The sequence below is a fragment of the Phragmites australis genome, chromosome 23, assembly GCF_958298935.1.
Source record: "Phragmites australis chromosome 23, lpPhrAust1.1, whole genome shotgun sequence".
Taxonomy (NCBI): domain Eukaryota; kingdom Viridiplantae; phylum Streptophyta; class Magnoliopsida; order Poales; family Poaceae; genus Phragmites; species Phragmites australis.
The window spans coordinates 5549423-5566932 of NC_084943.1; the positions used below are offsets into that span (position 1 = coordinate 5549423).

Below are 17510 nucleotides of genomic sequence, written 5' to 3' on the forward strand. Positions count from 1 at the left end.
ACCAAGCTCCTGGTGTTTGAGGAGTAGCTAGTCGGATCTTTGACATCACGCAAGCAACCACATAGGCGAATCTTCTCTTTCCTGCTCATAGTGTAGCAAGTTATGGAAAGTTTCTTTTTGCTGTTGTCTAATTGTATGTAGTGTAGGTCCTTCTTGAGATTCATTTCTTCCAGATCTAGCCGTGCATTTAGTGTATCTTTTGTTTTGTTGGATATATCTAGTAAGGTACCAATCAAGCTATCAAACACATTCTTCTCCACGTGCATGACGTCAATTGCATGTTAGACCATAATATACTTCCAATAAGGCAGCAACCAAAAAATTGATATCTTTTTCCACATAGGAGCATGTTGCCTAGCCGAGATTTTTCTACTGTCTAGCCCCTTTTCAATTACAACTCTAAGTGTCTTTACCATCTTAAATATCTGTTCTCCAATACGAATCTTTGGAGCTTGACGATGTTCCACTATCCTATCAAAAGCTCTTTATTCTTGCTGTATGGTTGATCCGAATGAAGGAACCTAGGGTGACACATGAAGATCATTTTTCGACTATTCGTCAGCCACTGCCCCCTGCCCCCCCCCCCCCGGGTTTCCTCCAAGCACTAAATATATCCATTGTACCCTTTTACAGTCTACCCTGATAGGTTATTGAGAGCAGGTCAATCTGAGATCGTTATGAACAACATTGCACATAGGGTGAAATTCTCACATATGTACTCATCCCATATTCGTACGCCATCTTTCCATAGTACAAGAAGATCTTCAACCAATGGTTTGAGGTACACATCGATATCGTTGCTTGGTTGATTCGACCCACTAATTAGCAAAGGCATCATAAGGTACTTCCGCTTCATGCACATCCAAGGTGGAAGGTTGTAGATACAAAGAGTCACATGCCAAGTGTTATGAGTACTTCTCGTGTTGCCGAAGGGATTTATCCCATCTGTACTCAACCTGAACCTTATATTCCTCACTTCGTCTTTGAATTTCTTGTATTTTGAATTGAATCTCCTCCATTGTATGCCATCAGCAGGGTGTCTAAGCATTTCATCTTTCTTGCGCTATTCGGCATGCCATCACATCAGCTCGACATTCGCTCTGTTTGCAAACAATCATTTCAAACAGGGGATTATAGGGAAATACCAAACCACCTTTACGGGGGATCTTTTCTTCTTTCTCTTCACCCTCACGCCATCGCTCTCAATATCATCAATGTTCCGCTTGTACCATGGTGCATTGCAAACACGACACGCTTCCAAGTCTGCATCATCGTCGCGAAACAACATACAGTCGTTTCCACATGCATGTATTTTGTCTACTTTCAATCCCAACGGGCAGACAACCTGTTTGGTATGGTACGTGTTTTTGGGCAATGTTCCCCTTGGAAGCAATTCTTTCAAGAATTCTAACAATTCATTGAAGCCCTTATCAGCCCAACCATTGCTAGCCTTCATTTGCATCAGTGTCAGCACCACATGCAACTTGCGCTGCTCAGCTTTACAGTTTGGGTAATCTGGTGTTTTAGAGTCCTCTACCATGCGTTGGAACTTTTGATATTGTCTTTCGCTTGTGAAGTCCCCCTCCCCATTGTGCAATATTTGCTCTAAGCCATGTTCATTATTGCCAATAAAAGTGTCCCCTCCATCGTTCTCGATAAAAGTATCTTTAAATGCCGACATATCGAAGTCTTCGTTAGCCGTCATATCATTACTTATATCTTCTTCCACTGTTGGTTGCCCTTCACACCTAACATCATCAAGTTCATTGTGCTCAGTCCAACAGATATAGCTAGTCTTGAAACCCCTACGAATCAAGTGTGCACGGATCTGCTCTATGTTTGAAAACCGCTTCTCGTTCTTGCAGTTGACACACGGACATCATATATAGTGATCGGCACGTTTTCTTTTTGGCTTCTTGTACACTACGGCAACCCTTAGAAAAGCCTCAACACCAACAAAGAACTATGGCCCTCGATTCTTGTACATCAATGATCAATCCATCTGTAAATCATTATAATTAAACATATTCAACTTATAATCATTAAACATTTCAAAATCTAGAACAAATTTATTGAATTGCCTCGCATCCTGATTGATCCCTATTTTAGGGTCCATCTCCTTCCAGTACTTTGGCCAGGTCATGGGACCCGTCTTCCAAAGGCTGCCGTGTCTGATTGTAACCCATGGGTGGTCGTGCCATCCCTAAAACACAATATTCCATCAATTTTGTTAAGTTCACTGCGTTGATTAATGAACAGAGGAAAACTACTGGATTATTATTTAAATTCAAGACTTTAAAAATATACACAAACCACATACTATAAAATTGAAGCTAGATTTTAGGGGCAATTGCAAATACCTCCTTGATTTTTTATTCTTTGCAAGGATGCCACTCGAATGAAAATTCTAGTGGTATTTTTTTTAATTTTTTAATGGCAATAACAGTTCAAATAGTGGCAAATTTGCAATTGTCCATAGATTTTAATGTACGCACTCACATATATTTACATGTGACTTTAATCTACTCCTTAAATCATCTACAATGACAAAATAGCGTTCTTTCTCTAATTTATATCGATATTGGAGCTCTTGCTCATTCCAAAATTTAACACTAAGGAACAACCACCTATATTCAAATCTAGAGCAATCTAGCAACTAAATCCAATTAAGAATCAAATGTATATCATCTCTATATATCCAACAATGATAAAGTTGTAAACTTTTCCTAAATTAGATCTCAATTGCATCTCTAAATCCATAACCATGGAACAAGCACCAACCATCAACCCTAGAGCAATCTACCAAGTAAATCTATCTAAAAAAAGAAATATAGATCATCTTACTAACTTCAGAGCACTTAACTCCTCCAAATCTTAAATCCTCCAACCGTAAAGATGGCAAAAATGGCGCTCGGCGCTGTTCTAGGTGGGCTTGCGGCAGCTCTGGTCACGCTTAGGGGAGAATGTGAGGTTTTATACTGTAACTCCCCATCAGTGCTGGTTGGTATATTGAATCGGCACTAATATGCACTATCAGTGCTGGTTCCAGCCATGAATCGACACTGATAGTGTATATCAGTGCTGGTTCTTAGCTCCTTAGTGGTTGTTCGCGCGCGGGAGTTTAAGAACCGGCACTGATACGTCAACAGTAGCGGTTACTGTTGAACCGGCACTGATGATGCGCTACATATGTAGTGTTCTGTAGTAGTGTGAGTTGATGCATCGTTGTCTTGGTGAAGTTGAGCTTAAAAGACCAATAGACCATATTTGTCTACTTTTATTGATAATGTTTCGTTTGCTACTATATGTCTCATACTTTATCAATGTGCTTTATGTATTGATTAGTAAATTTGACTATGCAAAATTATGGTAAAATAGGTAAATACACATAATATGTTTTAACCTTTATCAACCGATATATCACGCTATAACGCTAAACGCTAAGCGGAACCCATACAGCTAAGCTTCGCTATACGCTATTTGCAACCTTGGTAGTAGCGCTACACAAATATCTCTCTGATATAATTGATGATAGGAATAGTAGAAAACAAATCATAAGAGACATGAAGAAATAACAAATGTGATTGCAGTGAGCATACCGATCTTCTGCATATGGATAAGCAGCAGGAGGAGATTGACCTCCCTTTGGAGAATATGCCGAATACGCCATAATGTCGATACTAAAGACATAGAGGAAGCAGATCGCGAGCAGTCACGCCAAGCGCTTTCGAAAAACTTTATTTGTCTTCTCCGGGTGCTGGATTTTAAGAACAATGGGTTCCAGAGACATGCTCTCCCAATCGCCGATGTATACTGACGTGCGGGATGGAGTAGTCTACTTGTGGCGACGCGATAGAGAGGAAGTGGCAAAACCCTAATTCGCGTATGCGTTTTGGCGATGGTCGATATGTATATATAGAGAAAAATCTTGTGATTGAGACGTGCCACGATCGAATTCTCAACCAACACGATCTCTATATATCATAACTGTGTCGATTGTCCCACATTGCAAAATAAAACTACAAAAGAATGCTACATCTGCTCAAGGCATTGGATCAGATTTTCGTGGAATGTTCACGCAGATACTACGTCTGTGCCCGGCCCAGCCCAGAGAGACGAGTGAGCGCGTGTGATCTTTCTAGTCCTCTCATTCATATATCCTAATAAGTTAGATGATATAATTTTATTTAAGTTGGTCTCCCTTTACCTTTCCTGGTAAGGTGAGACTAAAGAGGTCCGTTCCCCTTTGCATGATTAAACCTTAGAGATTTTCAGAAATTATAAATGGGCTTGCCCGTATATCTAACAACTTTCACAACCCGTCGGAAATTAGAATTATATACAAGCTCACCCCTCCTAAAATAATGTCGGTTCCCACATTTCCTATGTTTTCTCCACATGGGTCATGGGCGTTTGAGTCGCGGCCGTCGCATATTTTGGTTCCTCGGCTAGACCAAGTTACTTTCGCCGAATCTGGCTTTGATGCCAATAGCGGCAGTGGTTCATGGCATTTTCCATTCATTTGAAGTTCTATATATTTCTTCCCAACCATATGAAGGTGACCAACCGTCCACAATTATTGTTCGCGCGGCTTCTGTGATTAAGATGATCACGTACGTGTAATCACGCAGAGTGCATGGAAAGACTACTGTCAAATGTAGAATGCAAAACTCTATTCGTGTTAGCTCCATTATTAATCCACTAATTCAAAGTTTAACGCAAAAGAAAGCCTCTTGTACAATTCAGTGTTTATTATTATTGAATACCCATTGTCCATTCAGTTTGTACCCACAGTCTCTTGTGAATGGACAACGGATTTTACGCTCCTTCAGTATTCTCTCGTATATCCGATGATGTTTGTAGTGAAATCCAAATCTTTCTAGGTGCTGGACGCGTTCTAATTCCCGGTGAACATGCGTCAGGAGTCTTTAGCAGCCCGTGGGTACCGCACCGGCCTGACGCTGAAGGACAAGATGCTGGCCGTTAATGATACTGTTGAGACAAAAATACTTGAATTTGAAAACAAAATTAAAGTCAGCAACGGTTTCTCCTTCGACTATATCACTACATATACACAGTTATACGTTAACTACATGATAATGTATTGGAAGGGGAAAACTGCTATTTATCTTCTTCCCTGTACGAGCTAAACGGTGACAGCCGGAGTTGAGAGCTCAGGTAGGTCGCCCTGGCCGTTGAGCACGATGACCTGCCCCTTCGAGTCCACATCCACAATGGCGGAGTCACCCTCCTTGACCTCCCCGGAAAGCATCTTCTCCGCTAGGCTGTCCTCCAGCAGCCTCATGATCGCCCGCCTCAGCGGCCGTGCACCATAGCTGGGGTTGTAGCCTTCGTCCACCACCCGCTCCTTGAACCTCTCGGTGACCTGCAGCTTGATGTCCTTGGCCTTCAACCTGTCGAAGACCTCCTGCAGCATGATGTCCGCAATCTCCTTGACCTCGAGTTTGGTGAGCTGCCTGAAGACGATCATCTCGTCAAGGCGATTGAGGAATTCCGGGCGGAAGTACTGCTTCATCTCCTCGACGACCAGGCTCTTGATCCTGCTGTAGCTGCTGTCTTTAACGTCATAGTCGAGGTCGAAACCAATCTTCCGCCCACCCTTCTCGATGACACTGCTCCCAACGTTCGAGGTCATGATCAGGAGCGTGTTCTTAAAGTTTACTGTCCTTCCCTTGCTGTCGGTCAACCTCCCATCTTCCATAATCTGGAGCATCATGTTGAAGACATCCGGATGCGCCTTCTCAATCTCATCGAAGAGCACCACTGTGTATGGTCGCCGTCGAACTGCCTCAGTTAGCTGGCCACCCTCAGTGTATCCAACATATCCTGGAGGTGAACCGATCAGCTTCGACACTGTGTGCCTCTCCATGAATTCACTCATATCAAGCCGGATCATAGCCTCCTTGGAGCCAAAGTAATAGGCTGCAAGGGCTTTTGCAAGCTCTGATTTTCCAACACCAGTGGGACCTGCAAAAATAAAGCTCGCAATAGGCCTGTTGGGATTCTTGAGGCCCACACGAGCACGGCGGATGGAGCGACTAATTGCAACCACAGCCTCATCTTGACCAACGACACGCTTATGCAAAGTCTCTTCCATCTTAAGAAGCTTATCAGATTCGTCGCTGGAAACTTTCTCCACTGGGATGCCAGTCCATGACGATACTATGTGCTGGATATCTGCTTCATTGACCAGTGGTCCTGTCTCTCCAGACTCAGCCTCTGCTTTGCTCACCTCCTTGCTCTTGTCAATGAGGGCTGTTATCTGGGCCTTCAATTCCATTTCACGGTCTCGCAGCTCTCCAGCCTAAAAAACAAATTAACTATGAGTGAAGATCTGCATTGAAAGGTGGTGCAAAGAATTGAATAAACAGATGCACAGGAAGAAAGGAAGAGTGAAGGCAAACGCATATTCACGAAGGTTTTACTTTCAATGATAGCTAGTAAATACCAAAAGTATGGAATTATTTTTTAAATAAAGAATTGTGTGTTTTTGAAAAAAAGAACTGTCATTTTGTTCTATCCAAAACTGGACTGCTTCAAATAAGAACATTGATGAAATGTTCAGGAATTCCTGTATCAGTGTCCACAAATCGAATGAGGATGAGATAGATGCTTACCAATAAATCATTGAACATATACAAATTATTTGTCATCTTCCAACTTCATAGGTGATTATTTTCTACAAGGTAGTTATGGTGGATGGAAATTCTAGATTAATATGATCTGACAGGAGGTCTTGTAACACTAAAAGTTGCTCCACAAACTTGCAAGAGATGTCAAAATCTAGTGATTCATCCAATCAGTTACCTTTTCAAAATCCTGGCTGCGAACAGCTTCGTTTTTCTGTTTTGTGATTTGTTTGAGCTCCTTGTCTAGCTCTCTAGCTTCTTCAGGAACCTGCAACAATGGTTCCATTGAAATATTGTTTAGGGCATGTAACAATTATGCAACCAAACAAATGGAAGTATATGACTTGCGATACTTTTACCTGTGCATGCTGCAGCCTAACACGGGAACCTGCTTCATCAATCAAGTCAATTGCTTTATCTGGGAGGAAACGATCACTGGAAACAAATTATGTTGTCAGATGATGGTAAGGATACAATTAGTAGCAAAAAGTATATTATGGATGTTAGTATTCAGATAAGAAATGCAGTCATTTTTCTGAAATCATTAGCTAAGGTTTCAGATTACTTTCCAATTCACATTTCATAAGCCAAAGATGTTTACCTATCAGCAAGAACTACATTAACAACACATATACTATGCCCTTTCTTTTATTTTTTTAGTAGTTTTCATATGATAACTTGATAAGTGATGTGACATTTTCTTATTTACAGTCACAGACCTGATGTATTGATAAGATAGTTTCGCAGCTGAAATCAAAGCTTCATCAGTGTAACGAAGTTTGTGATGAATCTCATATCGTTCCCGAAGTCCTCTGAGAATTTCTATCGTTTCGTCGACTGTTGGCTCTGGCACTTTTACAGGTTGGAAACGCCTTTCTAAAGCTGGGTCTTTCTCAATATGCTTTCTATATTCATCAAGCGTAGTTGCACCAATGCACTGAAATTAAGCACAAAAAACAAACTATAAGAATTCTTAGAACAAGCGAAGAGCATCCAAAAGCCCAGCTAGAATGGTAAGAAAACACCGGACATATTTAATAAGAAAGGACAACAGATTATTAACCACAACATAAAACCATGTAATTTCATCTACATCTACATACCTGTAATTCACCTCTTGCTAATGCTGGCTTCAAAATATTAGCAGCATCAATTGCACCTTCGGCAGCTCCTGCTCCTATCAGGGTGTGGACTTCATCAATAAAGAGGATTATCTCGTCACTTTGCTTGATTTCTTCCATCAGCTTCTTTAATCTTTCTTCAAATTCTCCACGGTATTTTGTACCAGCCACAAGAAGTCCCATATCAAGGGTAATGACCTGTGTGGTAAATCAGTTAGACGAAGTTTCCATCGTTTCATTATAACACAACAGAAAATTGACAAGTATGGTATTGATAATTTCCCATGTATACATTCTTCTGGGATCCGTAACAACTACTTTTGCATGTCAACAAAATTGCCAATGAACCATAAGACAGTTTCTCCTCCTTGAGGTTAATCACTTACAATGCTGATTTAGTGCATCCAAAGAAGTATAAGCGTTACAATCTTCCCTAATTTGCTTTGTTAGCATGTGGGTCAACGTAGATGATTAGAAGCATGAGAGATACACTAGCAGGAAAACTCTGTAATTCCATTAATGCTTACATAAAATATGGGTGCTAATGTGACTTGAACTATTGAGCAGACTCTTCAATCATTGAATTGTGATTATATAGTTAAATGCCCATCGAAGTATGAGACTACTAATGTAAAAGGGAATAAATAGCAACATATGAATGCGCATATGCCCATCACCCATGTAGAAATAGAACAGCATAAATATACCATACACATCATGGCAGAAATACACAAGAACAAATGTTCATTCTTAAACTTATATGTTCACACAAGTCACAGAATTAAATGATAGAAATTAATATTAATAGTGACATATTTACTTCTAAATTAAGCAAAAAATTGTTACCTTCTTCCCTTCTATCGTTTCAGGTACATCACCAGTAGAAATGCGTTGAGCAAGCCCTTCAGCAATCGCAGTCTTTCCAACACCAGGCTCTCCAATCAAGCAGGGATTGTTCTTTGTTCGTCTGCCTAAAATTTGTACGACACGCTCAATCTGTGGTTGCCTTCCAACAACAGGATCTAGCTTCCCCTACAGACAAGGTAAAATTCACATTAATTTCAGCAATTGAGCTTCTTCTATTGCATTAAGTCAGAAATATTACCTCCTCTGCTAGTTTTGTTAAATTAGTTCCATACTCCTCAAGTGTTGGCATCTTATTACCACTGCTCCCTCCTCCAACTCCAGCACCAACAGCTTCCGTGGTCTCACCAATCATTCGGATAACCTAGTGGTCAATGAAATTGAAAAGAAGCTAAATAAATAAACAAAACTTGCATTTCAAAAAGACAACTTCAGATTTAATTTACCTGTGTACGGATATTGCTGGGGTCAGCTCCGAGACTCTCAAGTACACGAGCCGCCACACCTTCACCCTCACGAAGCAGTCCAAGAAGCAAGTGCTCAGATCCAATATAATTGTGTCCTGGAAAGGCAAGTATTTAGTGCTGGGGGACAAAAACTTCCAAGGAATTTTCCAAAATGCAATGAGAAAATCAAGTGTGTCGCATGTCCACAGTATCATAAATAGAAGGAAATGATACTGAAGGTGCTAAAGATAGTACATCATAGGAACTACATATATTTTGTTGAAGAACAAGATAACTTGTGTTTTCTGTAAATGTGCAGCAAATCCGCCATAACAGACGAGAATGCAGGGTGTGAAGGGTTTACATAATTACTACAAGTGGACAACAATAGATTTCTTTATAGTAAACAAACCAAGATAATGAAGAAAGTATACATCTATAGTTCTATCACAAGTTAATACCTTTATTGTTAAAAGGGAAAATTAGCTTAATGATACAAATGTGTAAGTTAGGAGGTGATATCCAGTGAGAGGCTGATAAATAGGGATTGCAGCCACCTGTCATTAGGATAGGTCGATACAATTTTATTTTCCTGCTTGCAATCTTTGTGGTGTTACCATGAAAGTTTCTTTGATAAATATAGAAAAATAACACCGCAACAAGTGGAATCTTTACAGGTTATGATGCCTTATTGTACACATTGGAGACTTCTACTTCAATCCTCCAAAGAGTGGCATGATGAGCAAAAAGATAAATGCAGCTTCAAACAAAAATATTAATTAATTGTACATTATCAAACACAGGATCCCTCTTATATCAGTTGAGAATGACCAGTTTAGATAACTCAGTCAAGCCAACAAACAAATTCTTGTACTGAATACTTTTAAGCGAAGGTGCATTGGTAGCTATGTCAAAACCGCACAAAATTTTGGGCTACGGAGATGCAAGATATCCTTCAATTACGTTTTAATGGTAGTAGTGAATTTAGGAAGTACAAAATAAGACAAAAGGGTATCACAAGAACCTCAATCAGAAAACCAAGTTGGTGATTCCTTCTACTGTCTTAATGCTAGTAGTGAACTAGACAGAATAGGAAGTAATAAGACAACAAGACAGAATAGGTTTCACAAGAAGTCTTGATTAGGGTACCTAGTTGGCGAGCTTCCTCTAATGAAAGCTCCAAAACACGTTTTGCACGTGGTGTGAATGGTATTTCGACAGCAACAAAGCCATTGCCCCTCCCAATGATCTTTTCCACTTCCACACGTGCATCCTTGAGATTTATACCCATAGACTTGAGTACCTTTGCAGCAATGCCAGTGCCCTCTCCAACCAGACCCAAGAGAATTTGCTCGGTTCCAACAAAGTTGTGGCCCAGGCGCCTTGCTTCTTCTTGGGAAAGCATGATGACCTTAATAGCTTTCTCTGTGAACCTCTCAAACATCGCCCTAGTAACAAAACGAGAACGCTTTGTCCGCTGAGATGATCTGTAAGATGCAACTGTTGATCTAGCATTCGACACTGGTGCGGCTGAGAAGCTATGTATTGATCTTAGACCAACAAATGCAGACATCCTAACAGGACGGCTAAGCGACATCGCCAACATAGAGGGAGGCCTCCTGGTGCCATGGGACCGCCAGCATTGAGTGCTTATGCGACCCCCAAATGTTGTTCCAAGGGCAACTGACTGGAGTAAGGTCCCTGCCATGATGAGAGTTACCGTCCCTTAATCTGTGCCAAGACCAATAGTTCAGTATTAGTTAGAATCAATCCTCCAAAATTTTCAGATAAAGACAATGGGTCAAATCTAATTATGCACAAAACAGTACAAGCCAATCCTCGACATCTTGCTTTCCATCCAGTTAAAACCTCAAAACCGACTGGAAAAAAAGTTGTGCTAAAATTGGAAAATAAATTGTGCTAGTACTCCGCTTCCTAGCGAAGCAATCTGCAGGATGGATTGGGGCATCGATACCAGGAAGAAAAATTGGGATTTGAGGGCCCACAGAAAGAAGTTCCGTTCCCAGAAAGAAAAGATCACATCCATGAGCTCCATTTATTGATCGACGAATTACAACCTCGCATTGGTATCAATTATAACTAACGATGGAGAGAGATCAACCATGCCACTTATCCAGAACCAAAACAGGAAAAAAAATCAAGATTCCCCCCAAAATAATCTAGGGACTCCACGGCCAAGGATCACAGTCCACCGACAAAATGCGATTCCTAATCCATCCATCCATCCATCCAAGAACGCGAAGCTTTGACAAGAGATCGAGCTCTCAGCCCTGAACAAGATATTACCCGACCCAAGAACGAAGAATTCAGAGAGAGAGACTGAACAGCCGGGGGCACGGCACTCACCTCCGAGGAGAGAGAGGAGGGAAGGGCGGTGCGTTGGTGTGTCCTCCCCTGGTCCCTGGAGATAAGGGGGCCGCTGGCTTGGCCGAGTGCCCAACCAGACAGAGAACAAGAGATTGCTTTCTCCCTTCCTCTTGCTTTGGTCCAGACTCCTGATTCTGCCTTTTGTTTGTTTCCTTTGTTTTTTTTTTTCCATTTTCTCTGTTCATATATTTCTGAGGATAAGAAATTTTTGACATGTAACCAAGTTTCTTCTTGCCATGCACCGTGGCAGATATTTTTATTGGGGTAACAGATTTTTTTGGCCGACGTGAGAACAGAATCAAGTAGAGGTTTGAAAGAATGGAATACTTCAAAAACTATATATGAAATATATGAATAGAGGTTTACGAAAGTTAGCAATTCGCGTATTAGAAACATAACTTATCTTTTTGTACTGTTATTTTTTTACTATTATTAGTATATTTATTATTATTATTTTTTATCATCTTTTTAGTTGGATTTTGTAAATCTTATATCTAGTCTACTCTAATTTATTTGAGCCAAAGGTTATTGTTGTTTGTTGTTGTTGTCATAAATATAATCAGCAGTTGCTTTCATGCAAAATGTTGATGGAAAACAGTAGTATTGACGATTTTTGGCCCACCAGCGGGCAGCCACGTCTTCTTCCAGGGATATAAGAAAGGAGGCCACACTATTGAAATGCAGCTATTTTCGTTCTTTCTTAAATTCAAGTGATAAAAATCAGAGTTCCCGAGACAGGATACGGTTCATAAGATCGTGATCCTCGAGGTAGGATCGAATGGGATGCGAATAAGTGCAACTGAAAATTAATTAAACACTATAATAATATATAATAACATCTTCAAATATTCAAATTTATATAAAAATATGTGAATTTTTATATTTTTGATAGAATTGTGTTTCTACTATCTCATCCCATCAAACAAAAATATTACCTACTATCACGATACTGACAACTTCGGTACAAGTTAATGTTCTCATACAAGAAATATGAAGAAAGGAGGGGTCATATCCATAGCTCATCTCAAGTCTTTTAGATGCATTCAGTGAGAAATGACTGGATTTTCGAGAAAATTGACCCAACAGTTGCTGATTGTAAAGCAATGTTTATTCATGAATTCACCATGGTTATCCACATAGCAAAGACTAGATACTGTCCTCGTTTCAAAGAATGGCTATTAGGGGTGAAAACGAATCGGATACAGACGGATACAACTCATCTTATATCATGTTCTATTTTTTTCGGACTTGAAGTCAGACACAGATAGTGCCGAATAATTATTTCTTCATCCTGTATCTTAAACTACATTTTTTTTCTTAAAGTCGGAGTCTGAGCGGATAATCAGATAGATTAAAAAAACACTTCATTTGCATTCCCACATATCACATTAAACATTATAGGGGTGCAATCAAAGTGAAGCATAAAGAGAGTGATCAGTGAGATGTGAAACACACGATTATTCTGTATTATCTGTCTATATATGTATGGCAATCTATCCATATATTATCATGTTTTTAAGTGAAATCATAATAGGTTTTCTCGTAACACCTAATATTCGGTTACTTCGGACAGATATCAGTCGTCCTGTATCATATCTTATATTTTTTTTAGTCCAGAGTCGGATACGGATAGTGTTAAATAGTATCGGACACGGATACCAGTCATCTCGTATTTGCTTCGCAAGCCTTCAAGTAGTCGGGCGGGCGGGAAATATCCTTCCTGTTTTCACACCTAATGGCTACCATCTTTGTAAGAGCTCATTTTTCCTTTTTAACTTTCGATGTTGCTTAATCTTGTACATCCTTTGTCTATTTGTAAAATATAAATATATAACCAGCAGGAGACCATCCTACTGTTTTATCTAAAAAAATCTTATTAGGTGTCTCCCATTGTTTTTACTTGGATTGGCTATTGAGCTTTATATTTGAGCAAGGGTACTCTCAGCACTGCCACCCTGAGAATGTTGAACCCATGTCAGACGCCTTCGTGACTCTTGTGAGCTTGCCGAAATGTGTATGTTCAAAATCTTCACTCCCATCAGTGTGCGGAACACATATTGAAATTATGAATTCTCCATGTTTGCTATGTTCGGTCCAGCATGTCGAAGTGGGGTTATGTTCAAATCTGATCCATTAAATAAGTTATATACAAACTACCCACTGTTATCACCCAAAAAGAGGAATTGTACAAGATACTTTCCTTTGCTAAACTGTAAGCATCAATCCATTCAGACATGCAGAAATATACGAAATTATCAAGGTTTATATTATTTTTTTCCTTTTTTGATCTTTTATCATTTTATAAGTGTTCTTCCAGGTTTTTGTCATAATTTAATGGTGATTGGCAGGTGACATGGGGAAAAATCTTCTCATCGACAGTGTTGAGGTGGAGATTTTGCTCATGTCGGCGCCAGCCTCAGAGTCAGAGGCCATCAGTTCTGAGATCAGCTAAGCCACAAAAAGATTTTGTTGTGTGCACTTCTACTATGGCAGCGACAGCTTTCAAACTTTTGTTGTCATCTGAATCAATTACACCGAACCTGAACAAAAATTTTGCTACCTTCCAAATAGTTCTCGGCCCGACAAGCAACGCATCACGCGACAAAGCGCTGAAGAATACAAGTGCCAATTGTACTGCAGATGCAACCATACATCTTTGCAAACTTTGAAAGGAAAGCTCCGGTAAGGAAGCAAAAAAAAAAAAAGGGAGCGAAAACTATCTGATCACTGCCAAAATTTGATCTGAAACCAGTATCAGACAACAGTCCTAAATCGCCGGTTTCAAAACAACGTATCAGCCGGTGTACAAAAGACCTTGCCTTTGGCCTCACAGAAATGCCAAAACACAGATACTTAAAACTGCAACCTAGGGCGGCATGGTACAGCAAGCTGCTGGTTGCTACAGACCTATGGAGATAGACGAACCTATGCAGAAGGCTAATGGTAGATGCATGCTTACATTAGGCTGATTGCACAGGCCAACTATCTTGGAGATAACCAGAGACTAAATTGGTAGTCTGACGAATCCGAGCTGATGCCTTCATGGCCATCAAACTCATCCAATCCGATCAACTCTTCTATCGGACTCTTCTTATCCGCTACATTTTGGATGTTGCCTGCTTCAATCTCTCGACGAGGCAGATTATCTGCCCACAATTGCGGAGATCTGACCTTTCCTGGAGTGCCAATTTTCAAATGAGGTGGCCTTTTTTTCTCAAAGTTGCTCACTTGCTGGTGCTTGGAGGATGCTTTTATTGTCCTGCTCAACCTGGAGGGAACTGAAGCCGCCTTCTGAATCTTATCTTGGGAGGCTCTGGTTCCTTTTGCATCCAAACTGACAGTACCTCGACGTGGCTCAATGTTTTTCTTGCCTGAAGATAGTTTGTTCTTGTGGAGCCTCTGCAAGATTGGATTTAAATGGTGAACTTCAGCATACCCGATATCCATTGTGTTTCTACGTGGCGACACACTCAGAAATTTGTCAAATTCAGGACTGTTATAGGAAGCGCGCTCTAATGGCCAAAATATTGGTTCATCAGAGTCATTGGCTTTTTCCCGCTGTGATGTTCCTGGACTAGAACTGGAAGGACAAAATTGAAGGCTTCTGACTGTACTGAAAGAAGGGCTCGGGAAGTCAGAACTAAAGATATCCATAAATTGTTCCTTGTCCGGAAGCAAGGCGGAGTCCTCGGCATCAAGGTCTAAAGAAGAGACCCAGATATCTGTTCTGTCAAGATCCTCAGACTGAGTATCTGAATGTATTGTGAATGACACACATGGGCTACTGATTATAGATGACTGTTCACTGAGAGAGCTATCATATGAAGAATCACCACACTCCGAATCTGAAAGAATAAAGGGAAAACCATTCATTTGTAGCCTCCATTTAATTACCTCCTCCTCAGTGGCATCCTGCTTAACACTCTTCAATGGCCAATGAGGGATGGCTGATGGAATCTCCTTGTCAGTACCCAGAGAAGTTGCAGCATCCTTCCTGTTCATGATCACATCATTGGAGCTAGATAATGATAGCTGTGTAGAGAACTGATCATGAAGTGAAATTGTTTTGTTGTCAAGTTCAGAACCATCAAGATCATGGGTCCCCTTGCTGCCCTTCATCGCATTGTATTTTGAACCACCTTAAGATTGCTTTGACCTAGTAATGACTGAATAAGAATTGTTATTGGGAAAACGGCAAACACAACATATTTTGTGAGATTTACAAGCACACAAGAAGAAAATGATAGCAACACCAATTAGAACAAGGTATTGTTGACAAACTGTAAGCAAACCATAAATATTTGATTGAAACATCTATCAGTATTGTGATGTTGATGCTATACAAGCAATTAATATTGTCAAATGAAATGGGCAGTATGGGAACTAAACAAACTAGTATGTTCTCGTATGATAAATAAGTGACTAAAATAGAACAAGACTTTGCAATTCACATCAGCATGCATGATATAATTCATCTTTTTTTCATATTTGAATATTCTGAAAAGCATCACAGAGAAAGTACAACTACGTAGTTGTTTATTATTCAAAGGCATTTTGTCTAAATTGACCAGGATTTTATGCCTGCTCCATTTCCTAAACAACACTGCTTTTTTTAACCACTTCAGCTACATGTTGGTTTTTATATAGAAAAGGAACCTACTCCCATTAATGAAGTGCCCTAAGAACTAGCTAATCCATGCAATGAGGGAACAGTGTGTGGATGTTGTTTTCAATATTTAAATAAACAAGAACAGGCACCCCAGCAAGGCAACAAAACAATTGCACCATTTTTATTAGTCAGATAAGTTCATCAAAAGGAATTCCAACAATGGACCACTAAAAATCAACCTGAGGCTCTAGTCAAGGAAACAGTCATATGCCTTGTGTCATCAGTTCTCACAATACTTCAAGCATACAAGTCCACTCACATAATGACAGCCTTGCAATGTGGGTCCAGAAATGGTCAGAGCACGGAAGGTGAGATAGTGATATGCCAAGAAATTTCTTTTCAGTTTACATGTAAATGTTGACATTATGCTTTCTGTTCAGATTTGTCAGTTCGTATACGCAACGATGCAGATAGCTCGTAACTAGAAATATGAAAATTATAAACATCTGGAAATTGAATATTCCAAGTGGTTTTTAGTGACTACTGTATCCAAATAAGACGCCCAAATTACTCTCTTGGTAACCCAAAAAGCAAACGATAGAATTGCTAATGCCTAATGTTGAACCAAATTCTTATCACCCAATAATCCCCGAGAGTTTCAGAGTTACACCAGAAAGCAGAAATTCCTCGCATTATAGCAAACCTCTTGTGGTTAAACTAGTGTAGCTTCTCTCAGTGATAACCTATTCGGCTTCAGCGCTGTCGGAACCAACTGAATTGGTTCCAACTGAACCAAAGAAACGGAAAACATATGTGTACAGAAGCTATGAATGTCCAAAGAGGATCCAAGAACTCTACAAGCAGCGTTCTCGATTTGAGCATGAATCGCACAGATAATCAAAATATTATGCCTCTAGCAATCGAGAAACAAACGGGGAGAAAAAGAACTGAAAACTCAAAGAAAACCGCTGCAACAACACAATCTTTCCTGGAAACAGATAAAATTGGCAGAAAGATGGGGAAAACATACAGATTGGTGGATGATTATGAAATGAAGAGGAAAGGGGGAGAAAATAATAGCTACCTGAATCTGGCGCTCTTGGAGAAGTGGCCAACCCCTTTTGCTCTGCTTCTTTGATTCTTTCTCCCTCCTCCTCCCTCCCTCTTCTGAAGCAGTTTTAACTTTTAAACCCCTGGTTGTGGTATCTACTCTTTGTTGTTTGGACCTTGGCTTATTTAGGGTTCACATGTGGACCCTCACAAAAGGAACTTTTTTGTAACCGACGAGGCAGGAATTTTTTCCCCTAAATCATACGTATTTCGGGTCCACTTTCCACAAATTCTTGACATTGTCGGAGTGTCTTGACATGGTTTCGTCATATTTGTTGAAATGTGTCATGTATGCAAGAGTTTTGCAGAGACTCTAAAGCCT

General features: G+C 40.1%; 2 protein-coding genes across 4 annotated transcripts; both read right to left on the bottom strand.

Annotated features, from left to right (window-relative positions):
* Window positions 1-4995: 4995 nt before the first annotated feature.
* Window positions 4996-11609, bottom strand: LOC133906199 (chaperone protein ClpC2, chloroplastic-like). The gene is made up of 10 exons (XM_062348019.1): window positions 11449-11609; window positions 10231-10812; window positions 9082-9197; window positions 8877-8999; window positions 8618-8803; window positions 7754-7969; window positions 7370-7587; window positions 7010-7085; window positions 6829-6918; window positions 4996-6325 (listed from the first exon to the last, which is right to left on the bottom strand). Exons 2-10 carry the CDS (start codon window positions 10787-10789, stop codon window positions 5147-5149), a joined length of 2763 nt encoding a protein of 920 aa, XP_062204003.1. The 5' UTR covers window positions 10790-10812; window positions 11449-11609; the 3' UTR covers window positions 4996-5146.
* A 2376-nt stretch (window positions 11610-13985) lies between these two features.
* On the bottom strand, window positions 13986-17276 carry LOC133906730 (uncharacterized). 3 transcript variants are annotated; one of them, XM_062348712.1, is made up of 3 exons: window positions 17163-17276; window positions 15364-15635; window positions 13986-14868 (listed from the first exon to the last, which is right to left on the bottom strand). In XM_062348712.1, the coding sequence occupies exons 2-3, from the start codon at window positions 15586-15588 to the stop codon at window positions 14452-14454; spliced, it is 642 nt and encodes a 213-aa protein (XP_062204696.1). In that variant the 5' UTR covers window positions 15589-15635; window positions 17163-17276; the 3' UTR covers window positions 13986-14451. The 3 variants fall into 3 exon arrangements, with proteins under 3 accessions (XP_062204696.1, XP_062204695.1, XP_062204693.1); XM_062348711.1 differs by having other exon boundaries at window positions 13998-15625; window positions 17163-17246; XM_062348709.1 differs by having other exon boundaries at window positions 14000-15635.
* Between the last annotated feature and the right edge of the window lie 234 nt (window positions 17277-17510).